The sequence below is a fragment of the Pan troglodytes genome, chromosome 13 (genome assembly GCF_028858775.2).
Source record: "Pan troglodytes isolate AG18354 chromosome 13, NHGRI_mPanTro3-v2.0_pri, whole genome shotgun sequence".
NCBI lineage: Eukaryota > Metazoa > Chordata > Mammalia > Primates > Hominidae > Pan > Pan troglodytes.
In genome coordinates this window covers 138010770-138036444 of record NC_072411.2, presented here as the reverse complement: position 1 = coordinate 138036444, position 25675 = coordinate 138010770, and the positions used below count along the sequence as shown (strand labels likewise).

The 25675-nt window shown below is 47.4% G+C and overlaps 1 protein-coding gene across 18 annotated transcripts in view; it reads right to left on the bottom strand.

The window, feature by feature from the left end:
- AGAP1 (ArfGAP with GTPase domain, ankyrin repeat and PH domain 1) overlaps nt 1-25675 on the bottom strand; it is a 641254-nt gene that overhangs the window by 272211 nt on the left and 343368 nt on the right. The window contains exon 10 of one of the 18 annotated variants that reach the window (XM_054679592.2): nt 2971-6184. The exons of the other annotated variants lie outside the window; for them this stretch is intronic. Within the exon in view, the coding sequence (XP_054535567.1) occupies nt 6017-6184 (168 nt within the window). The 3' untranslated portion in view covers nt 2971-6016. Of the gene's footprint in view, nt 1-2970; nt 6185-25675 lie in introns of those variants that run through there. 18 annotated transcript variants of the gene reach the window in all.

Genomic DNA, 25675 nt, shown 5'->3' with positions numbered 1-25675 from the left:
ATACTCCTTGCTACCACCAACTTTGATGCCCCTGATCTCTGGGTGTGAGCACTGTTACTGCTGGCATTAAAATATGAGTAAGCCTCTCCCTGCTCATCAATTTCACAGGCATGTAGAGAAACCACCTTTCATGTTCTAGGGACCTTTCATGGTAGATGGATACATTATAACTTTTGACAAAGAGGAAGTACACATCAATTAATGATCACAGACAATCATGCATACAAAATATAATTCATTGTGAACTAGAGTTCATATTTTTTTTATCATCTCTCAGTAACAGTTATTAGTTAAAAGGTCTGTTTCCTAAATTCTGTATAGTTTTAAAACATTTTCCCCCTAACCTACTGCATCTTAAACTCAAACATGTACAAACAGGATATATACGTTCTGCCCATCAATTTGCCAACTTGAAAGCTCAATGTCTTATCTTAAATAAAACAGGCTGACTTTTTATAAGTAAAAATGTTTTTAATCAGTAAGAAGCCCTTAGAAACTGTGCAACTAAAAAGCTTGATAAATATACTTCTCTAAAAATGTTATGTTCATGTTCTATAGCATTATCCTTACATTTTTTAACTAACGCTACCAAAACCGTTGATAAAATGCATCTTAGCAATGAATACTACTAATCTGCTTACTAACCAAAGAAAAATTTACTGAATTACGATTTTATATGCCCAACTTAAGTTCCTTTATGTGGTAATGTTGATGATGGAATTCGTTAAAGATTGCTATATAGTCTGGATTATGTTCAACTTGAATTTATACAAAGTTAGAGATTTTAGCAATTAAGATACACATTTTCCCGAAGTGGTGATACTAAATTAAATGCTGTACCGTCATGGTGTATCTCGTAAACTCTCCAGTCCTGTACCAGAAATATGAAAATCCCCCAAGATCACCCAGGAAGCAGCCCTGGGTATAAGCCTCACACTCCCAACATGGGCAGACAGTGTGGCAAAAAATGTGGCACAGGGCGATAGGCCTGCTTCTGCAGGCTCTGGTTCTTCCAGCGCTTTTACTGGAAAACTATACCCAGTCAAATCCCAAATGACGACTGTACTACATTCTTGCAAATCAGTTACATAAGAATGCTTATTATTAGCTGCTTCCAGTCTTTCCTCATCACTAGTTGACTTTGAATTTGCTGCTATACAAAAGCTAGTTGGCAAACCGAGGTGCTCTTCTGTGTCATTTCTGTTATGGTGTATATGTGGAGAAACAGACAGTGTATACATGTGACACGCAATGCATCCATGTTCTTGGTGTATCCACTTCTGTAGGTTCTGTTTAAAAAGGAACAGCTGCAATCAGGGTGGGAAGCTGCTCAACGGACATGCACACACACTGTGAGCAACAGGAGGGTCGGGGTCAGGACCCTGCAAGGCAGGAACCTGTGTCTGAGGTCTCCTTGGGGACGCTCGTCAAAGGATCTACGACAGCGGCCCCCAACCTTTTTGGCACCAGGGACCAGTTTCCTGGAAGACAATTTTTCCACGGATAGGGAGGAGGGATGGTTTTCAGGGTGAAACTGTTCCACCTTAGATCATCGGGCACTAGATTCTCATAAGGAGTGTGCGTCCTAGATCCCTTGCATGTGCCGTTCTCAATAGGGTTCGCACTTCTGTGAGAATCTAATGCCTCCGCTGATCTGACGGGAGGCACCGCTCAGGCAGTAACGCTCACTCACTCGCCGCTCACCTCTTGCTGTGTGGCCCGGTTCCTAACAGGCCACAGACTGGTACCAGGCTGCCATCCGGGAGCGGACGACCCCTGCTCTAAAGTGTAGCATCTCAGGCTCACCACCTGCGTCTCCATGGAGATCACTTACACAAATCCCGGCCCATTAAATACAGTGTGGCTGAGTGTGTGTGTCTTCATGGTTCCCTACAGCGGCATTCTTTCAGGCGCTGGTCTCACATCTACCACGTCCAACCGGACCGCAGCGTGGGAACCAAGCGTGCTCTCAGACACCTGAGCTCACGACAGTGGCTGGCACTTGCAGGAGGCCTTCAGGTCTGAGTGTCAAGCAGGGAACATTGGCTGAAGTTCTGAAATTTCATGACAGCTTGGGCAAGGGACATTTATGGTGGTTGTCCTACATCCAACTCCTGTGCTCATGGCCAGGACCTGTGACTCTGCATGGGAAGGTGACCCTTTCCCATCCTGGCCTGTGTACTCTGGGTCAACATGTGGCCTAGGCCAAGGCAATGAGCCCCAGTCACAGGAACTGGTTCAGTACTGGACAGGCAGGTGGTCCACACAGAGCTGCTCACGACTGATGAGGACATTAACGGACCTTCGGTTTGAGTCTACTGCTGGCTTAGATGTGGAAAGGACAGGAACCTCAAGGGCCCAAGTTTAAGCACACAGGTCATGAGAATGTACAGATCCTGATGGCAGCCCCAACCCAGAGGGATCGGACTCAGGCCATCCTCCTCATGGTGCTGTTTGGGGTGACACCCCTGCTTCTATGAGTCAGAGAATCCCTTCCTTACTGACACCAAGCAAATCACATTTTCTTATATGGAAAACCCAAACAGTTCTGGGTGAATCACTGGGTACAAGAACAAACTAAAGAGAGGAAGCTATAGCTTCAGTGATGCTAACTTGAGATGAACATTTAAAAATATTCTCGGCTGGGTGCGGTGGCTCACGCCTGTAATCCCAGCAATTTGGGAGGCTGAGGCGAGTGGATCACAAGGTCAGGAGTTCGGGACCAGCCTGGCCAATATGATGAAACCCCGCCTCTACTAAAAATACAAAAATTAGCCAGGTGTGGTGGTAGGTGCTTGCAGTTCCAGCTACTCAAGAGGCCGAGGTAGGAGAATCACTTGAACCCAGGAGGCAGAAGTTGCAGTGAGCCGAGATCATGCCATTGCACTCCAGCCTGGGTGACAGAGCGAGACTCCATCTCAAAAGAAAATAATAATAATAATAAAATAATAATAATAATAATAATAATATTCTCAGTACTTCTGAGACAAGGCTGACCCCCTGGGAATGCAGTAGCCTCCGTGCATCTAGAGACCTCATAGGGTAACAAGGCATTTCCTCTAAGGCATGAGCCTCAAGGACGTGTCCCCAATCACCCACTTGTCACTGTCACCCATTTACCAACACCCAGTCTCCAATTCAAACAAACATCCTCTGACTTGAATTCAGTGGAGCTGCTGCTCAGCCTCTCGGTCTTCCCAGCACAGTGGAGGTAAGAGAATGAGATGAGTAGCTGTGTATTTATAATATCAAAATCAAAAGTTCAGGGCAACGAATCTAAAGGAAAGAATGATACTCTATATTTAAAGCAGAAATTGCTTGACTTTAAATTTACTATAACTCAACTTTTATGACTTCAAAAACATACTGAACGTAACACAGTTTAGAATTTGGTTTGAAAAATGATAAATCTGTAACTGAATGAATAAGGACATCTAAAGAAACTTTAGCAATTATCTTTAAATGTAGTATAGCAAAGAGAACTTAGAATTTCAGTTGACTTTTAGCTTTGAATAAATCTACTGATGATTAATTTTGACATGCCTGTCACACTACTCACTCCCTGGAAAATCAAAGTAACCATTTTCCAGGTAGACTTTTGTTACTGATCACAGGGATGACCTCACGCTTCCATTTCCGTGCGCCACCCCAAGGGATGGCAGCACACGCGTCACCACGCCGGTTTTCCACCTGGGGCCTGATGAGGCTGGTTTGTTGAACATCACAGACAAATACCTTCATCTTTTTTTGCCTTTAAACCTTTTCTACTTTTCTGTTCCTTCACGAAATAAGGGTCCATTAGTCACCCTAGTTTAAAATAACTGGCATTAAGATTTCAGAATTAACAAATACAAGGAGGCAGACCACACGGCGGGCCCTCCTCTGAAGCACCCTCCCTCTCACAAAGTCTACGTGACGAAGTCAGAGCTGACCAAACGTCCTGGGCTCCTGCAGCAGAAACGATCTACACTTCTGAGGACACTGTACAGGATGCAGACTCCAAAACTAAGAATGAATAAAGAATTGTTTCTCATTTGCTCCATTAACTCCTCTATGAAAATAATACTAATAATAAACAAGCGAAACCAGGGGAAACAGCCACTTTTGAGCTCCTGCCATGACAGTACCTATCACTCCACAATTCACTGCCATCAGCAACTGCCACTTAACAGATAAAGCAAGTCAAGCTCGGAGAGTAAGAAACATCCCCAAGTCCACCACTGGTAAGCGGACGCGGCAGCCCCAGGCTCCAAGCTGGTCTGGGTTTAAAGCCTCTGGTTTCCTATAATGCGCTGAAATGGGCCTGCTGTAGAGCTGGCTTTGCCTTTGTAGCCACAATAGCAGCTGAGGCTGGAATGAGGCAGCCATCCTCCCTCACCTCTGTGATGAAGGGCAAATAGCCAGCAGGGAGGTGAGCTGGCAGGAGTGGCCCATCTGATGCCAAGCTGAGCTAGAGACAGGCCTCACAGGTCCCATCTATCGGGGAGAAAAAGAGGGAAGGAGAGCAGGCCCATAGGGAGCCAACAGGACCACAGCCCACGTTCAGTTGGATGCGGGGGAGGAGCGGGGTCTACTCCATGCAATATTCTTTCTCCATGTGACCTTGAACAAGGCCTAAGTTTCTCAGCTGTGACAGGAGTTGTCAACACTTGATCACCGGTTTTCAAATTGGGTTTGCTGGAGGTGACCCCACGAGCCCGGGAAGACAAGGGGAGGCTGAGGGGGAGTGCCTATCTCAACACGGCGGCTCCACTCTCTCTAGCTGAGTATTTGGATTTTATCCAGTCATATAAGGCGGGGTCATCCCATGAGCCTACGCATCAACTTCCTTTTTCTACACTCAAAGAAAGCCTGGAACGGTCATATTTACCATATTTGCTTCATTAAAAACTTGGAATCGTTAGGTATGGCTCAATTATGGCATCTAGTATCTCCACATGGGAGGCTGACAACAAGTCTGCAATGAATGACTAGGGACTGTCGCTAGTAACAGTACTTCCCAAGTTAATTCAAGGTATAGCCTACACTTAAAACCAAAACAAGCTAGCAACCATCCTTTCCCCCATCCACACACACCAGTCTGTTGGCTTCTCAGCCTACTTCACAAAAATGACCTCATTTGTTCTACAAATTTCAGCACTTGTAGACGCACTTATCATACTTTACTCCCTAAATGAGGCTGAATAATATATTCATCTGATTAAATTTTCATTAACATCCAAAATCACTGTTCAGTCATATTGTCTGATAAAACATTCTGGCCTTAAGTCCCCAAGTAATTACCATAGGGTGGTCTGGAAAAGTGGTATCTAGTCTTGCTAACAAAGAAGAAACAAAACTTCCATTTAATCTATCTATTATAAAACACTGACTGTAGAAGAGGAAAAGAAAGGCTCACATCTTCCTATCTGCCGTATCCCTAGGGTATTGAGAGATTTATCTGTACCTGCCTGGGGGTTAATTAGGAAGGAACAACTAAAATCACAAGGAAGTTGACATTATTTCCAACTCAGTACCAAGAAAGTCACAACATTCCCTGTTCCTAAAACAATTCCTCACTCAACCTGCCTGAGTCAGATATTTTAAATCTTGAAGCAGAGTAGGGGGAGCCATTTTACCCTGTTTTTCTCTCATCCAGTCTATAAAACGCAGTCAAGACAGATCCGCTCAATCTTGGATTTTAATGTTTTATGTTTCTACCACTGCTTGTACCCAAAATATGCAAAGCGCCAGTAAATGTTTTTTTCTTTAAAAAAAGGTTCCTCAAAGAAAGAGCGTAAACGCTCATTGATTTCCTTCCTTTGTGGACTGAATTGCCCGCTATAGAAATTAAGGGGTCTTTTGTGAGTTGCCGAACTTTCTGGAGGAGCGCTCCATTTCTCCAGCTCTCCCTCCCGTAACCTCTTTGTTGGAAGGTGTCAAAGGTCTATCAGAGATGCGCTGAAGTCAGGACAAACAGCAGCGGCCTGCAAGCTATCGGCCGATCTGGAGTTCACCTCTATGTTAACTCCCACCGCTAATTCATCATGGCCCCGGACAGCTGGGCTGATTGTGGGCCTTCAGCACAATGCGGGCTGGTCTGACCACCCCTCGGCCCTGGCCAGGGGAAGGACTGACGGGCACGGGCTCCAGCAGGCCCGAGATAAGTGCTGGCTGTCAGTGCAAGGACAAAGAAGGGCAGGCCCTGGGGAGAGAAAGGAGATAAAAAAAATTCTTCACAACTGCTTTATCTGATGAGGGTTATGGCTAATTAATTATAAACTCAATTACCTAACGCTTACTTCAGCAGTCTCTATTCATTAAGAGATAAAACTTGACTGACGGCTAACTTTCTCTCGCACACATACACACACAGCATGCTTGCTTCAATTTGTACTCGCAAACACCCAATTTCCTAAAAAGATCTCCAAAGGCACCCATACCTGTCAGGCGCCTGTCAAAAGGCGGCCTGTTTCGGGGTTCCCCCCACCTTTCCACCCCAAGCCCCCTCCGCGCACGCTAGGAGGGCCCTGCTCCCTCGCTGGGCGTTGGCATTAAAAAGCAAACGCAGACGCAGACAATAGGCATTATGCACGCCCGGGCCCTTCTCCGCTGCCTCGCTTGTCTCTGCTGCATTTTAAGTGAATCTTTTAATTTGGGTGCTCAAATTGGGTAATCGGCTACAGAACCGTTTTTCCTCTTCCCGAGTAAATCTTCCCAATCAGAAACGGGGGGAAAATGAGCGCTCAGGCATATATTAGTTTTAAATATACATTTCCATTTCCCCCCTAAATTCTGGACAGGCCTGACCTTCTTTTCAGTTCCTGGCACCTTGTTTCAGAGTCGGCAGCAGCTCACAGGCCTGTTTCATCAATGGGCTCTATTCAGCGGAGGTTGTTAATCTCTTTCACCCTCTCTCCGCTTTGCCCACTTTAATGTATTTTCATGTCTATAAGTTCTTTTAATAAGCTGGGAGGGTCTGGGAGAGAAATACTTCAGGTTTCCTTACTGCTCGTCGCCAAAATTACCTCTGGCGTACTGCAGATGAGATGTGCGAGGTGTGCATCAAAACACTGGGTTTTATTTCTATTCCTAACAGGAGGCTACCAAAGCCCCCAGATTTAATTTCAGCTCAATTATTTTTATGGCGAGCAGTCAAGAGGCGCTTCCCCGTCCCCTTCTTCTTCTTTCTGTTCATGGGCTCCTTGCACTTGCACTTGTATTTCCGGGTGTTCTGGGTTCAGGGCCACACACACGGAGATAAGCCTAGAGTATGCTGCCGCGGGCATCCTGGCGCTCGCCAGCTGCAAACACTCCAAGGGGGGAGATACCCAAGGGACATAGGTAGCAAGTAACTGCAAGAACACACAATACACTTTGCTTTAAAAAAAAAAAATCCCTGAAACGAGGGCCATTTTCCCATCACTCGCCTGCGGCACATGGTGCGTTGGTGGACGGGTGAAGTTTAGGGAAAGGGGGTGACATGCGGACACCTGGGGCCAAGCTGCTTCTGCCCTTCCCAGGAGATGGCCTTGCTTAGCGTCTTCACCATTCCATGGCCTCCCAGCCCAAACCCCATGTCTGTAGTGGAGCCACGTTTCCCTCCCAGCTCCGACCGAGCAGCAGGAGCGCCAGGTGGGCACCGATGGTCTATATTCAGCACTGACAGCCTGGACAGGGCCCTCTCAGGTCCACTGGCTCCTTGCACTCTAGGCCAGGCTGTGAGCTCAGAGGTCCTGGTAACACTGGCTGCTGTGTCCAAGGCTAACACTGGGCTGTGCCTAGAAACCAGGTCTCCTGGCTCCTTTGCAGCTCAGCACCCTTCCTGTGGGAGAGTCCTGTGAACACCAACCCCATGAACAGCCTGCCTGGGAGCCCCCTCTGTAGGTTGAGCAGGGAGGCTGTGTACAGTGGGAGGATGCTGGGCCAGGTCCCGGAACAGCCATTCCCTTGCTAAACCCCTTGGGCAGGTTAGTCAGCCCCTGCCCACCACAGACCACAATCCCCCAGATGGACTTGGACCTGGAAACCCACTGCTCCCTGGAATGCACTTGACATGAGTGGGTTGTGGGGTGGGCCATGGAATTCCCCAACTTTGAAGTACAGTCATCATGCTTTCAAATCTCAAATGTGTGTGAAGTCACCACCCCCATCATGTGGGATGGCATGAAGACGAAGAGTGACTAGAAACAGGAAAACTTTTTGCAAAAGCAGCTATTTTTGTGAGAATACACAACAGCTCATTCCAAAATGTCCTAAAGTACTTCTTTGTAAAGCCCTACCTGCCAGCAGCCTTAGGAAACCAAGAAGCAACACCGCACCCTCATTTCCCAAGTGAGGCCTCTGAAATCAGAGCTGCTCAGAGCGACTTCTCCACCAAGGTGCATGGACACTAATGCGGGGTGGCAGAGCCAGCCGGCTGATGTCCTGCTAGGGTGCATAATGCAAAGGTGCTAGGACCAAGGGGACCAAGGAGACCACGTCAGGCACTGCCCCAGGGGAGGTGGCTCCTTTCAGAACTACAGAAAGGCCACGCATTAGTAGAGCAAGGCTGGAAGAGAGGTAGAGGCCAGTCACTTGTGGCTATGGAGATTTCCATTGCATTTAGATATAACAGACCACCTCCCACTGCTTCAGCTGCTTTTCTGCAGAGTTGGAACACGCACATCTTCCTTCCAGAATCTCCATTCCTTTGGCTCAACTGCAGCCTCTGCGTTTGCTAACGTCGTCCGGTTACTAACCCACAGTTTGCCGGAATTTGTCCACAGCACTGTTAAGAGGTGCTGTGGGCTGCAGAGCCCTGGGGCCAGGACACCGTGGGGTGGGTGGGAAAGGCAGGTGCCAGGCCAGACCTGCTCAGGAGGCATCAATGCTCCTCCCTACCTTTCCTCTGCCCTGTCCTCCGCGGAAGAGGAAGAGGCTATGAAGAAGGCTGAGAGGGAAAAGTGAGAAAGGCAGGACCAAGAAAGAGTCGTGGTGAGAGGGAGAGGGGAGCATGTCAGGGTGTGAGTGGCTTGTTCCACACATGTGTGAGATGGGGACAGGAGCACTGGGCGCCCAGACCATGCTCGTCTTCCTCCCCTCCAGGGGCGGGAAGCAGAGTGGACGGTGGAGCGGGGAAAGGCCATCTGTCCTGGAGAAGTGAGGGCTTGCCCTAGCGGCCATGAGGAAGGGAGAAGGGCCAGGCGAGGGGCTGGGTGAGGCTGGACACTCCATGCCCAACAGGCGGCAACCCTTAACCAGGCCTAGCATCCCCGCAGCATGGAGAAGTCGTGGCTGCAGAGGCTGAGCTCTGAGCGTACAGGCATAAGGGGGCCCGGGCTTCTGCTCACTCCAGAAACCCTCCAGAGTCACACATGAAAACCTGCTCTCAAACTGTGATGTTTTGCAAACCTGTCCTCCACTGCAGGAGGCGAGGCCACTGCCTGAAAACTTAACGTTAGCTTGTTTCTATCATCTACACCACTCCGATAGAGAAATCACTTTTAAATTTGATTTCGAACAATGAATACTTGGAGAGACATTCACAAAAAAACCAGTTAATTATAGTAATATGTGTACTCATAATTGGCCCTGGTTGGCCAATAGAAGGAAGACATTTGCAACTTTTCCCAGGAAATTATATTCTAAATCCTTCACGAGGTGGACCTCGTCCTTTTCTGAGAAAACTTGATGGCGGTCTTTAGTATTCACTGGCATAATTAGGACTGCAGTTAATTTCATTAAATTCTCTTGCTGCTAAATGAAGCAGATTATGAGACATCTTTTATTGCAAGGCGTGAAATTACAGCCTGTCAGCTGCCAATGGTGGGGTGAAACTAATGAATTACAGGGTAAATAACACCAGAATTAACCAGCCAATTTAACATAGTGCCAAGGAACAAAGTCATTTCTACTTAGAGCTTTAAGGAACAACATGGCCAGGATACCTCCAAAGCACATGGACGGACAGGGAAATCAGTCTTGGGATACTGACAACCCTTAACACTGAGATGAGCAGGAAGGGACAACAACAAAGCAGCCCCGAATACAATTCCTAAAACCTTCCCCACTATCAGAAAAGCATTCAGAGCCCAAATGAGAGAAACTCCTCAAATACTTACTAGCTGGGGGGAAAAGTTAAAGCACTAAATGATCAAGGTGCAACTGTGTGTTCTCACCTGATCTTTCTGTTAAAAGGACGAGGAAAATCATCTGGTTATCTGGGTGCTGTGTGATTTACATTTCAACACACACAGCAGGGTTTGGAAAATGTAAAAGTACTTTGAAAATAGTACCTTCCGAGCAAACTAAATTACCAGTATTATTCTCGAGAGTAATGATCTCACCATGGACATCACAATCAATGGATTATTAGTTTCACTGTGAATTATTTCCAGTTTTTGCTAAATCCAAATCTTTGTTGAGACAATAATTATTTCCCTCTTTTTCTTAAGCATGTTCTGATATGGTACAGGCAGCTGAATAGCTCCCAGTGTTAGAAAGAAGAGATTTGCCTCTGAGTAGGACCTCGTTCCTTATTCATTTACCTTGCATGGACTCTGTCCCAGGTACTGTGCTGGGTGTGGGTGGAGTGATGAGGGCACAGGCCAATCCCTAAAGAGGCTCAATGCTGGCAGGCGGCTCTAATAGGTGGACGGACAGATGCAGTTTAGTGAAAGCTAGGCCAAGACAGGACCATGCCCAGGGCACTGTGAGGAGCCAGGCAAGGGACCTTAACCTGGAGTGGGGACAGCTGTATGAGCCATGGCTTATGGAAACAGCGTCCTCAGGATGATGGCGAGTGACAGAGAGTGTAACCGGTGGGATACTCCCTGTCTAGGGCACCCAGAAACCAAGCAGTGCCTAGAAACAGGTATCACTCAGGAGGCTGTGAACGGCATTTGCTTATAGAACTGACCAAAAGCTTTGTTATGCCAAAGGTTTTAATTCTTCCCCACTGTATTAGCCAGACTGTGAAAACATAGGACTTTATAACCCTGGTGTGAGAAGTGGCTTCCAAGGCCGCCTGGTAAGATCCATCACGTAAAACACAAGCCAGGAACAGGAGCACTTCCTGGGGATTCTGCCATCCTTGGTCAAGAAACGGAAAACGGAGCCCCAGGGAGCTTGGCTTGGGCTGCACCTTCACATGAGATACACGTCAGGCGTCGTGTACGAGAGCCACTGTCGTGGCAAACAAGCACAGAAAGGCGCCTGTTTCAGGATCTACAGACGGTACTGAAATAGAAATGATCTCTTCAGTAACACCAGCTGTACTGCTTGAGTGATGAGTAGTCAAAATATTAAAAATGTTTCTTATTTGATAAAATGACTCAGATTAATTTACTATGGCTAGAACAGTTTTACGATAAACTTGATTCATTTTAACCCTGTCATATCTTTTCAAAGATGTAATTTTCTATACAAAATGAACTTCAACCTAAATAATTTATGAAGTGGTTCACATTACTTATGAATTTAATATTGAGTATGTACACTGTGTAACAACATCATTTTCATTGTGAATCATTTTTCTTTTAGACAAAATTGAAAGCAAGAGTCAGTGAGTAGAAAGAGCATTCTGTATTTTGGGATAGAGTCAAAAGCCAGAATGGCCATACATGAAAAAGATGGCCGTTTTTCAGTCCCAGTTTCCTTTCTAAAGCAGTATTTTTTCTGAACCAAACCATCTTTTCTTCCTTAGTTTGCTATTCTGTTAATGAAACCACCATTCTTACAGGCACCCATTCTCGAAACCTAAAGTCTCATGAGATGTTCTACCTTTAAGCCTCTATATTCAAAAAGTCGCTGAGTCTTGGAGTGCTTGCTGGTCTACCTGTGTGACTGCCACGGTGGCCTCTGCACCACCCTCCTAGCATTTTGCTCAACATGTCGAACCTGGGACATGTCAAGCAATCCACAGCTCTTAACCTCTTAGGATGGGGAAGAGGGGGAGGCCACAGGCCCTCTTCAAAACTGTGGAACCAGACCAGGCGCAGTGGCTCATGCCTGTCATCCCAGCACTTTGGGAGGCCAAGGCAGGAGGACTGCTTGAGACCAGGAGTTCCAGACCAGCCTGGGACACATAGTGAGACCCTGTTCTCTACAAAAAAAAGCCAGGCATGGTGGAGTATGCTTGTAGTCCTAGCTACTGGGGAGGCTGGGGTTAGAGGATCACTTGAGCCCAGGAGTTAGAGGCTGCAGTGAGCTGTGATTATGCCAGTGCACTCCAGCCTGGGCTTTGTCTCTAAAAACAACAACAAAAAATTATTTAATAAATAAATAGGCTGGGCACAGTGGGTCACGCCTGTAATACCAGTACTTTTAGAGGCTGAGGTGGGATGATCACTTGAGGTCAGGAGTTTGAGACCAGCCTGGCCAAAATGGTAAAACCCCGTCTCTACTAAAAAAAAAAATCCAAAAATTAGCCAGGCATCACGGTGCCTGCTTGTAATCCCAGCTACTCAGGAGGCTGAGGCAGAAGAATCGCTTGAACTGGGGAGGTGGAGGTCGCAGTCAGCTGAGATCATTGCACCACTGCACTCCAGCCTGGGTGACAGAGTGAGATTCTGTCAATAAATAAATAATAAATAAATAACCCATAGAACCTCTTCTGAGAAGATGTACATGCAAACTCTTACATTCCATTTTGCGTTTCACAAGGGTCTATAAACCTCAGGGTAAGAATTTACAAATGACTTTCTTTAAAATCTTCTGTAACTTCTGAGTCCTAGATCGAAATTTCCAACAGTCCAGTAAATGATTTACAAGGATGTCTCTTTCAAACTCAATGACTTACGGAGAAGAAGACATCTAAATATACGATCTCAGTAAAATATGGTAACTGCAATCGTGAGAAGTTTGAGAATATAGTGAAATTAAATTTTTTTTTTAATTTAGTATTTTTAAAATTTAAGCCTTATCCAGGAGGTCTGGAGGGCCTGGGAAAGATTTCAACCCTGTGGCTGCAGCTGAAGGGTGAGTGGAGGGGCCACTCTGGGGGTGCAGGAAGGAGGGCATATCTGAGGGCTACAGACTGAAGGTTGGAAACCAGTGAGGAGGCCCAAACACACATCCAGGCCCCAAACCACATGCACGACTCCTTCGGAGGGCACGACGGGACAGATGCTCAGGAAGAAAGGGAAGAAGGACTTGGTGACCATCTAGGAGCAGCTGGAGAAGGTTAATAGATGACATCAGGAATAGTCCCGGCTGGTGACTTGGGTGACTCCGTGGATGTCACCGAGAGGCAAAGACAAGCAGATTATACCAGAAAACATACACTGAGAAATTAAAAAGCAGGTCTGGGGTGTCAGGAAAGGAATAACTGGAAGGAAAGGTCTGCTGTCGACCGGCTGGGCTGTCGGTGGATAGTGGTGACCCCACAGCTAAGAATGGGGTGTCCTCAGGAAGCCCAGGGTTCGCCCAGCTGGCTGAGCAATGCTCAGCCCCCATTCCGTTTGCTGACTCAGGAACTCAGGGTATCATATGATTTTCTGCTTCCATGTCTGCAAAATCTGCACTCCCAGAAGCCAGCATGGTGTTGGATTTTGCTCTGGGGGTCCCCTGAGCACACCATACATGTGGTCTGAGCTGGATTAATTACAGACTCAGCCTCTAGACTCCTGTGCAGGGGTCTGGCTGTCTCCCCTGTACTTGCTGCTGGGCCTTTGTGAGATCCTGGGATGGCTGGGCTGCTGCTCCCAGATTTCCTTGACGTGTGTGGCTCTTGGGACTAAGCTTCAGCCCCATCTACAGTTCTCTGTTTGAGCGAACGGCTAAACAGGATGACACAGGACTTGTTAGGAGGCTGCCTTGTTGACTGTTCAATTCAGCCATGTGGAGCCCCACTGCTGGGCCGGGACCCCACTAGGTCCTGGGGACAAGGAACAGCAAACTATAATTGCTGCTCATACAAAAATCAGAGTCTAGTGGGGGAGGCGGTAAAGGTAATAAATTATCATTACCCAGTGTGATGGGTGCTACAATGTTCGTCTTACAGAAGGCCATCTTGGGAATGAAGGGATGAGGCACAGAAAAGAGGCACCCCCTCGGGCCAGGGAGAGGAAAGCCAGGAAGACTTCTGAGGGGGCGACAGCACCAACACTATGTCTTGGACCAGCAGGACCAGCCAGGTGGATGAGTGATGGATGGAAGAACACTGTGTGCCCAGGTTCGGAGAGGAGGCCACTCAGATGCCTAGGGACTTGGGTGTTGGGAGTGGATGAGACAGAAGCTGGGACAGGGAGGCAGACATCGGTCAGGGGGAGCCTTAAATGCCGTGCCAAGCTGCAGGAGCTTCGTGGGAAGGTCAGGGGGTGGGTTTAATGCAGAGATGCCATCTTGGTGACTTGGGGACTATTTCTAGTCTGCAGAAGCATTTTCATCAGCCCCCAAAAGTGCATAATAGATTTTTGGAATCAGTTGCCAACATTTAAAAATGATAAAATTTTATATGCAAATCCAAATTCCTGGCTTTCCTTCAACACTAGGACCATCCGGGAACACAAGGCCACTGAGCCTGCGGAAGGCGCAAGTGAGGGACGGCTGCCCCTGTGGGTGGGAGCTGCCCTCCCTGTTCACCCAGACCCTTTCCCCCTCCAAACCCACTCATGACAAGTACCTGCCTGGCTCCTGCATTCAAGTTAAACATTTTAATTCGTTGTTTAGAACATTCAAGATGGACAGGGAGTGGAGATGAGAGCCACTAGCTGAGCTCCAGACCGGCAGGGGAGGCCTGTGGGGGCAAGCCGAGGACTCTCACAGGCAGACAATGGATGGCCCAGAAGGCTTTCAGCAGGAAAGACTTCATTAGCAGTGGGGAGGACAGACTCAATGGGGCCAAGACTGAGCCTGGGTGGTCCTTTGGGGACTCCTGCCAGATTCCAAGAGGGAGAGGTTCAAGCTCTGAGCTGGGGCAGCTGGCAAGGTCCTGAGTGACACTGATGACAATGTGAGGCCATGCTGGGAAGCAGGCTCCTTTCTCGGCCAGCTCCACACCACTGGCGGCCCAGGAGGCTACCTGGAAGAAGATTCTGTGCCAAGTGTGGACACAAAAGGAAAAGAAAATGTGGCAGTGACTCCCGATGGTGGCCACTGGCACCCCAGCTCTATGCTGTCCACTGACATCTTGGACAAGTCCAGTGGGGAGGTTCTGCCGGGAGCTAGGCTGGTGAGATGAAAAAGATCCCAGTGGCTACACATCTAGGGAGAGCTGGCCTTAAAACAGAGATCTCAGATGCAGGGCGGAGGGGAGCCCAGGTGCAGAAAGACCACAGATGATGGGGAAGAGAAGGCACGCGCTGCTGGCCAAGACAGGGCACCTAGAGGCTGCAAATGGGGAACGAAGGGAGGCGGAGGCATCCCACAGCAGAAAGAGCGCTGTGCAGGAGGAGCTGGACTGCTTTTCTGGAAATGGTAACATTGCTCCCTGGCCCCAGAAAATACCTTTCCAGGAAGAAAGTGGGGCCCAACCAGACCGTGCTATGCAATAAGCAGACACCGAGGAGGAATTCTGAAATGAACTCAAAGAAAGGAAGAGAAAGGGACACAGCGTGGGACAGAGGGAGAAGGAAAGAATTGTGTGGGTAAGAAAGGGGAGGCAGCAAGCAGTGAGACCCAGGGGGCTGGAAGGCCGCAGCCGAAGCTCAGGTCCCCCCGAAGACCACTCTCTAAGAAGAAGGAGGGCTGGTGATGGGTTCTGGGAGCTGGGGGTACAGGCAGCCTGCAGGGATGAACAGCGACTTCACAGGCAGATTTGGTCTCGAAGGGCTGCAGGGTGAAAAACCGACAAGGGTGGCAACAGGACAATGAGCACTTCTGTTTCATTGTGAAGACCCGTGTCCTCAACTTCACATCAAATCTCACAGGGGCCGGGCACGGCAGCTAACGCCTGTAACTCCAGCACTTTGGGAGGCCGAGGCGGGCCGATCACCTGAGGTCAGGAGTTCAAGACCATCCTGACTAACATGGTGAAACCCCATCTCTACCAAAAATACAAAACTAGCTGGGCATGGTGGCACATGCCTATAATCCCAGCTAGTCGGGAGGCTGAGGCAGAAGAATCACTTGAACCTGGGAGGCAGAGGTTGCAGTGAACCAAGACCGTGCCACTGCACTCGGGCCTGGGTGACAGAGTGAGACTCCATCTCAAAAAAACAAAACAAAACAAAAAAAACAAACCTGACACATGGGATGAAAACTTCAGTTTATAGAATTCATAGGGTAAGAAACTCAAATCCACATGGAGGCTTGCTACAGGTGGGTCTTTTTTGGCACGTCCCAAAGGATCCCTTGTCAAAGTATTAGGTTTAAATTCATAGGATTACAAAAGAACCAATCATATCAAAATACAGTCACCAAAATATAAGCAACGCCTGTGGCTGGGTAATAAGCACACTGCTTTATTAATGCACTGAGACCCAATGGCAGACCTAGTACCTTCCATTGCCAAACGGTGACCAGAGAAAACAACCTATTCAATTATCTGGGACAACGGCAATGCACTGTGAACATGTCTGTGATTTTGAGGGTGGCAAAGTCACAGGTTCTGCTAACAAAACACCACTGTGGATCGTTGCCTACATTCATATCTGAAGGAAACATTAACTTTCAGTCGAAGTCAGTGGAAATACGAATGGACTTCCCCCCAGCCACATTCGCGGACCCCTGAATTCTATCTACAGAACCACAGTGAAGAACTCTTGCTCCAGAGCACGGAGTCTGTGCTCCAGAACTAAGAAACCAGGAGCGAAGGAAGCCCAACGCCAGCAGGCTGGGGAGAGGGGCAGCCATGGAGTGAGCCTGGGCTTCCAACGAGAGGCCCTCCTCCACATGAGCGGCACCCCGCAGGAAGCAGCAGGTGAAAACCTTAGTATCCTAGCGTCTGCATGGAGTGGTGACGGCAAGATTTCTTCTAAACACGGAGACACATCAAAGTTCCTTAACTCACTAATGAGCGTGTAGGGAAGACTTCCCAGAGCTTCAGGGGAAGAGAGAGAGCAGCGGGATACGGGTGAGGAAACAGGAAATCAGGAGGAAATGCGGCCTGGATGAGCCTATAGGCAGGAATATAACTTATGCTCTCAGCAACGACCAAGGAAAACAGAAACTCAGAGCGGTCTGGAAGGAATCGTCCCTTGGTGAAAATTAAATGCATTCATAACATAAAGCCAAATTACAATGCCTAACATGTACGAAGTGTTTGACAAATACAGGTAATTATTTATGAATTGCTAAATGATAAGCTACAATTTTTCTTTTTTCAGACATGGTCTTGCTCTCTCACAGCTCACACTGGAGTGCAGTGGAGAGATCACAGTTCGCTGCAGCCTCAACCTCCCTAGGCTCAGGTGATCCTTCTACCTCAGCCTCCAGAGTAGCTGGGACCACAGGTGCACACCACCATGCCTGGCTAATCTGTTTATCTGTTGTAGAGATGGGGCCTCACTATGTTGCCCAGGCTGGTCTAGAACTCCTGGGGTCAAGGGATCCACTCGCCTTGGCCTCCTACAGTGCTGGGATTAGTCGTGAGCCACCGCATCAGGCCCGTAAGCTACTAACTTAAATCAAATGTACGTCTACTCTAGGGTTTCCTAGTGAGCGGCGACTGTTGGTAACTTCTTTCTGGAACAGTTCGCCACTGTATCATTTATTATTCCAAGCGAATCAATAACTTCTAGACCTGTTCCTCCCTTTAGCATCACAGTTGGGCCTCTCCTAGGCGGTGTCTACACTTGCTGTGCTGTGGCTCCCTCCTGCTCATCGTTCATAGCCCTGCCGCCGCTTCTGCTCCATCATTTCCCTGATGTCATCAAAGACCCCTCCATCCCACAAGCCAATGGACATGCTGTAGTCCTTTTCCTACTTTATCTCCCTCTTTCAAAAGGCAAGTTCTTTTTTGTTCTCCTAGGAGAACAGTCTCTCAAGTTTCTTTCCCGCTTCTCTGGTCCTGTTTGCTTTCTGGGGATTCTGCCTGTGTCCCTCCTAAGACCACCAGTGGTCCTTAGCTCTCATTGCACCAAATTCCTGGATCTCACACTCTCTCATGCCTTCAATGGCTATTTCTGTATGATTCCCAAATACATACCTTCAGCACAAGTGTCCCTCATTTATAAAAAAAAAAAAAACTCTTCTTTCTCCTTTATCCTCCACATCGAATCAACCTGTCCATCGGTCCTATCTATTCTACTTTCCGAAAGCCTCCAGATATGTCTTCTCCTTTCCATTCCTGCAGCCCCCAACTCTGAGAGCCCACCAGGCTCTCCCTGGGAATGCTGCTCTACCGACCACCTCCTGCCTGGGCTCCTGCCCTCCAACAGCCTCCATTCTGCAGCCAGCATGGCCCTTCTGAAGTACAACATGGTACCGCTAGGACAACACGGACCCGTGAGTATTGAGATCTGACCCACCACAGTGCATGGCTTCTAAAGGGAGAAGTATAGAAAAGGAGGCTAAGGAAGAGGCTGTTTCTAACACTTTCTGGACAAAGGTGAGAACAAGGAGAGGAACAGCCTTGTCTTCTCTGCCCCTACATAAATGTCGCCGTGTTATGTCTCTAAGCCACTTTACTTTAATGGTCACTGCAATGTCCACTGAAGCCATCAGAATGGACAGCGGCTGAAGCCATCAGAATGGACAGCGGCTGAAGCCATCAGAATGCACAGAGGCTGAAGCCATCAGAATGGACAGCAGCTTGCTGTCATGAAAGACTGGCTGTCAACAGGTGTCACCTCTGGAGGGAACCTGCCCTAACTCCCCTAACTGTAAGGCCAGGAGGGGAAAAACAGAAACCACAGGCTGTGGGAAGATCACAATATGACCTGATTACAAACATTCCCATCAAGGGTTTTGAATAAACAGCTAATACACTCTTAGATGGAAAATTATTTTCCTCATAAATTATTTCAGATTTTAATTTTCCCCTTTTCTGGGTATGCTGTCTCCCTTCATTGACTTTCTCATTTTAACAGAAGTTCATAATTCTTTATGAGTCTCTCATCCTGTGTTGGTGACATCTATTTCTGAGTGGAAATCAGGCTACTAAAATGTCTTTCAAATGATAATCTGCAAATAAAAAACCATTTCATGTATGAAAAGGCAAGTATTCCTCCTGTTCCCACGTCTCCTGGAAAGGAGGTACACGTAGGAGCCCCTTTCCTCTGCCTAATGTTCTTCTGAAGTGGTTGTTCTTAAGGGGGTGGAAACGAACTCGCTGGGAAAATGGATTCTCAACAAATCTGCCCTCCCCAGGAAAGCCCCTTCCCAAAGCCTGGAGTCTGGCTCCTCCAACATCACGTTTTGTTTTTAAGATGGGGTCTTGCTCTATCGCCCAGGCTGGAGTGCAGCAGTGCAATCATAGCTCACTGCAGCCTTGAGCTCCTGGCCTCCCGTAGTGCTGAGATTAGAGGCATGAGCTAATGTGCCCGGCTTGCTTTTTGCTTTTTTAAGCTCTCCAGGTGATTCTGATGAACACCTTTAAATGGGAAACACTAGAGAATAGATGCCCGGGCCCTACCCAGGCCCAATGAGTGTGACTCTGACCCTCCGTGGACGGAGTGTGTGTGTGTGTGTATGTGTGCCTGCACGCCCACACCCGTGGGCATATCCAGGGTTGAAAATCACTGGTCCAACAGCTTTGGGATCTCCTTGTGCCATATTTAAATGGAAAAGCACAGGTTTGTGTTCTCAGACATTCTATTTCAAACTCATTCTATTTTTTGCAAGTTTTTTCCATAAAAGATTGCTTCACAGTAAATGCAGACTCAGGCCCCTGGGGAGAGCAATGGCATGGGCATGGATTCTGATGCTCAGACCTCGGTCACATGAAATATCCGACAGAGTTGATGTTCTAAACACTGACACACCAGCAATTTATCTCTTGAATAAACCTCATGTACATCCGGGTTAGCTTAATGAATGGCTTTATGTTTCCAACTGAAATTCCCGAGCGGCAACATTTCACCAGAAAGTCTTCGGCACTGGATTTTTCACTTGTAAGTCCAAAAAGTTGTGTTCACTTCTAATTTATGCTTCTTAAAAAAAAAAGTCTTTAATCAATTAGGGTCAGAGAGAGAGGCTTTCTGTTCACTAAATGTCATCTGTAGAAAATACTAGAAGGTTGGGGATGGATGTAACACATGGAAAGCGAAGCAAATGATCCCTTCGGGGTTCCCCTGGCACATTCTAGTGCATACCTAGTACAGTCAGATCCGCACAGCAGTTACTGAGACAAGCCTGACTTTCTTGCTAGGTTGTGAGTTTTTAAGAGTGTAGACTGTATCTCACTAAATCAATTTCCTTTTTATAACTACTGATGGTGGCTAATACACACATATGGTCAGTAAATGCTGGCTGGTACAATACGTAGTTAATCACATCATAATATTTTGGAGCAAATTATTTTGAATTCATCAGATTTTCTGAACACTTACCCCTGGGAAAAATTCTAAGGAGGAATAAATGCTTCAGAAAGCACAGTGCCTCTTCTTCCTCCTACCATATGAAATGTTACAGAAACTGTATATACACATACTTTTAGCAAAATCACTTTGGAGGCAAAATATTCACCAATGGCAAGCCTGTTATTTATCAATAGTGCCATTTACTTACATTTGTGAGATGGCTTGATTGTCAATTAAATGTGTTAAACAAACTACAGCTTTGTAAAGTAACCCTGGCATTCCCTCTTTTCTTTTTTTTTGGGGGGGGGGGGACACAGTCTCACTCTGCCACCCAGGCTGGAGTGCAGTGGCACAATCTCTGCTCACTGCAACCTCCGCCTCTTGGGTTCACGTGATTCTCTTGCTTCAGTGTCCCAAGTAGCTGGGACTACATGTGCGCACCACGACGCCCAGCTAAGTTTTTCTGTGTTTTTAGTAAAGATGGGGTTTCACCATGTTGGCCAGGCTGGTCTCATACTCCTGACCTCAGGTGATCTACCCACCTCAGCCTCCCAAAGTGCTAGGACTACAGGTGTGAGCCACCACCCCCGGCTCTGACATTCCCTCTTAGCCTTTATTAAGGGAGCCTGTACTCCCTTATCTATTCTATTTTTAAGCTTAATTTTTTTCTAACATTTATCTGGAATTAACAGTAATAAATTTATTGATGACAAAAGAGACTCTCCTCCCATATGGAGTTACTATGACCTAATAAGGTTTAATGTCTAGTGTTTACATGTGGTTACTTTTACAGGAATACAGAGATCATGACAATAGTAACTTATTTAGTGAGCTGTTATTATATGCCACCTCCTTTACAGGTAGTCTCCATCAGCTTATTAATCCACCAACAACCCTGGGGAAGAGGGCTGTTCTATCATCCTCATTCTGCACCTGAGTTAACTGAGGTTCAGAGAGGTCTAGGGGTTTGCCTGAGGCTCACAGCTGGCAAGTAGGGTCTCCTTCCATGGCTTAGGGCCCTGGACCTAGCAGCCCTCCCCACCTTCCCAGCTGTTCTGACCCTGAACATCAGTGTCAGGGCTCAGGCCAACAACTGTGTATCTGGATCCTTTAGAGTAAACGTTCCCTCTCAGGAAAGTACTCAGTATTACTTTAATGTAACCGCTGTTAGTCATATTTAGCCTAAACCTTTCTAAAAAAAAAAAAAAAAAACCCTTGAAGGCTGGGTGCAGTGGCTCACGCCTGTAATCCCAGCACTTTGGGAGGCCGAGGTGGGCGGATCACCTGAGGTCAGGAGTTCAAGACCAGCCTGACCAACATAGAGAAAGCCTGTCTCTACTAAAAATACAAAATTAGCCAGGCGTGGTGTTGCACGCCTGTAATCCCAGCTACTTGGGAGGCTGAGGCAGGAGAATCACTTGAACCCCGGAGGCGGAGGTTGTGGTAAGCTGAGATTGCGCCACTGCACTCCAGACCGGGCAACAAGAGCAAAACTCCGTCTCAACCCCCGCCCCCACAACCCCCCCCAACCCAACAAAAAACCCTTGAACTCTCCATCCAGCTGCCTGAGTTGTGATCTCCAGTTTTACACCTGCATTGTGAATCACCTAGAGAGTTAACCGTGAATGTAAATGGCACCAGTGTAACCCGTTCCTCCTGTTCTGTCTGTGCCCCTGTGGCTCTGGCCTGGGTCATAGTTCTCTATCTCGAGGAGGGAGCTTTAGAAAACATACCAGGAACTTGATTCTTCAGGGCTGTCTCCATCTTCTCCCGCTCCTTGAGAAGAGTGGATGAAGGAGCCCTGGACTTTTGGAATCACCCACTTAAACTGGTTAACTTTAAATGCCTGCCCCCTGAAGCATGACACAGATCAACACGGTTTGAAATCTGAGAACCCAAGAGGAGAAAAAGTGTGACAGACACCAGATTTCCACTTCCCGGCTAAGCGCCTTGCAGCAGGCTGGCCGAGACACTGACTTCGATATCACAGTGTGAACCTGTACTTAAGTGACTGGGTTCTGAAGCAATCCCAGTCACGAGTGCAGCTTTCAAAAGTCAGCAGCATTCCCACAAGGGAGTGGATGCATTTCCTACGGGACCACTTTTTGGTGTTTCTCCTCTATCGGCCCCCAAAGGATTCTGCAGGGCCATCACCAGCACTCCCGGCCACCTGCTGCAGTGCTCTAATTTGAGTATTACTCACTCAATATTGCTTTTGATCGCTGTACCTTTACCAAAGAATTAAGGTAATGGAAAATTTATGGCAATATTTATAGCCATCAAAAGTTTGCTTCATTCAAAAGCCGGCTAAAGGGCTTTAGACCCGTGCTGTTCAGTTTACTCTTTTGATTGCTTTTCCACTATGTAAATCAATTTGTTAATGTTCCTTACAAAATGCATGAGCCAGTTATACTGACAAACACACAAAGCTCATTCGTAATTAGCAGTTAATTAGTAAGAAGGAACAGATGCTGTTAGAGTTTCAGCAGGCGAACAGGTTCTGTAAACAATGCTTATAAATCTAAATGAATTTATTAACCACAATACAACTGTCAACATTTTGCTGGCAACCATACAAAATATGGCGGAATCCCCAAAATGTCATTACAATGTATTAATAATTACGGTGACAGCCGGAGCCTCTCCAGTCAGTGGTTGGCTCTTGTTAGCCGCCTTCTTTGTCTAAGAAGCAGTATCAAAATCATTACTTTCTACCTTAATCTTTGATACACACTTATTAGTCAACTACACGAGCAAAGCTTAACATGATACAAACTTTTTGCAATGGAGACACGATTTTGTTGTAAAGTGCCCAGCACAGGGCTAAGCACCAAAGTCCCAGCCATCTCCAGGAACTCAGTGTCCATGGAGAGCCAGATATGAACCCCTTGTCCTCCTCGGAAAAGCTTACACAACGTGCCAGCTACTTTAACAAAGTAATGGACAAAGTGCTAAGAGGCCCACAGGGTGGGGCAGTGGGCAACTTACACCTCAGATGAATAAGAATGGTTACACAAGAGAGGGGCTACATGAGCAACATCTGAAAAGATGACAAGTTTACAAAACAAAGACGTAGATGAAGGAAGAAAAACGCTCCAAGCTGAGGAGCCTCTCTGCCAGGTGTGGCAGCACAAGACACACTGTGTATTTGAAAACCAAGAAAGTTGATGGCTGGGAGCTCTGGGGAGATCTCATCTGAGACCAGACCAGGGTTGGGGTGTGCAGGCTCCGACACCTTCCAAGGGTTATAAACATTTTGGTGCAGGCCATGGGGAGCCACTGAAGATTGCAACTGAGGCAGTGAAAAAATCCAGCTGGCACTTACTGAAAGCTACCTCTGAGCTCAGTGTGGGAAACACACGCCCGGGGAACACACTGAGGGCACCTGTCCATCCAGTGAGGCTACTGTGCAATCGGGGAGAGCAAAAGTAGAGAATCGGGAACGGGGGAGGTGTGAGGCCGAGGGGCGAGGATGCCAAGACTTTAAGCGAGACTCCCTGCTCTGGTTTCTGAAGTCATTCCTGTCCACTCCAACTAACGAATCACATGTTCTCGTGATGTTAGCAAAATGCTTCCGCAAGTTTTCTGCATAGAGTCTGTTCCACCTGCATGGCGTGATTAAGACAGGCTCTCCCTATGGCAGAGGGGCCTCATCCTCCGCCACTCGACCCGAGCCTCTAAGGGCCTGGATATTCCGCACACGCGCCCAGAAGTCAACCTCACTTTCCACATCCACCTTTCTCCGGATGCCTGTCTAACTTCGGAGCCTCTCGCTCTTGCTGACCTTTTATTTAAATGGCATTTTCCTATCCTCTCACGGGGACCTCGCAGGGACCTCCTTTCTAATGGTCTGCTAAGTGAACAACTGGTGAAAATGAATGTGAACTCCAGTGGATGGTACCCAAAAAACTGACATTCCAGGTAAAATATTTTCTCAAGGCAGGCATGGAATATGTAAATTAAGAGCCATAATTATGGGTTATGCTGCAGAGGAGGACAGGGCTCTGCCCTCCTGCTGCTCACAGACCGGGCTCTGTGGCCTGGGTGGGTGCACGAGGACAGGACGCAGCGGGGGAAGCAGTTATTCCAGCAGGCAGGGACAGAGGATGAACCAGGATACACCCTTTGAAAGGACAGAAGGCATATCTGAATCTGCAGTGTGATCTTGTCCCCATGTTCTGACACTGGTGTGTCCCTATGAAATAAAAGCCTGCACCTCATACTATGCGGAAGAACATGCAGAGACACAAACCCCATGGCCAGCACACCTCTGTGTACCTGTGGAAGTAGCTAAAGAAAACCCGGAACTTTTCTCCCACAAAGCACCATATGGGGCGCCCATCTGACCACGGTGATCACGCTGAGAACTAACCATCAGCTGTTCCAACCGGGCAAATGAGAACTCGGTGTGCCCGTGGACTGCATGGAGACACAGCACTGGATTTCGCCAGACTGGCCTACGTGGAGAGGGCTGGCTCAACTAGGATGACAGTTAACATGTCAATACTGGACAAAGAGCCAGTGCTGCTACTAAGATGTTTTACAAAATATGTGAGATAATTAGTGGGTCATGAAATTACTTTAGTGAGCTGCAACCAGAGCTTAAAAAAAAAAAAAAAAAAAAAAAACCAGATTGGAGGATTGGAGTGAGATGCACTTAGGATCATTTCATAGAACATTTGTTTCAGTTATACACATGTATTCATAAACATGCACACATATAAGTGTGATCCCATTTTATAACCATATTTGTAGTGGGATCCCATTTGATAAATATCTTTAAAGGTTTACCAGTTATTGTTCCATTCATTCATTCGGGATATATTTCTTGAGCACCTTTTATGACATTCACTGTAACGAAAAGTCAAGATTTCTACCCACATGGAAGCCAGGATAGGTGGGATCCAAAGTGACATTAGCAAGCACTCTGAGGAGGGGCGGGATGATGAGGAGAGTCAAGGTGAGCATGAGGGCCTTTGAGAGTGGGGGTGGGTGGTTTAGGTGTTTCAGAGAGAGTGAACTTGAACAGGGGTGCAAACTATGGGGATAACCACTTTCATCCTGGAGTAATGGCATTAAGGGGGTGACTTCTACGTTTTTGTCCATGTACATCTTCTAATTTTGCTACAGCAAGCAGGTATGATTTTTCTAAGTTTCTAAAATAATCCTGCCCTGTCCCTTCCTTCCTGCTCATTTGGCCATGTGTGGTCCCGCTCCCGTGCCTACGCCAGCCTCTGCCGTGGCCCTGGCATCACTCAGCACGGCGGCAGGCCGACGGTGCTTCCACAGCACTGCTCCAATGGAGAGCGCCT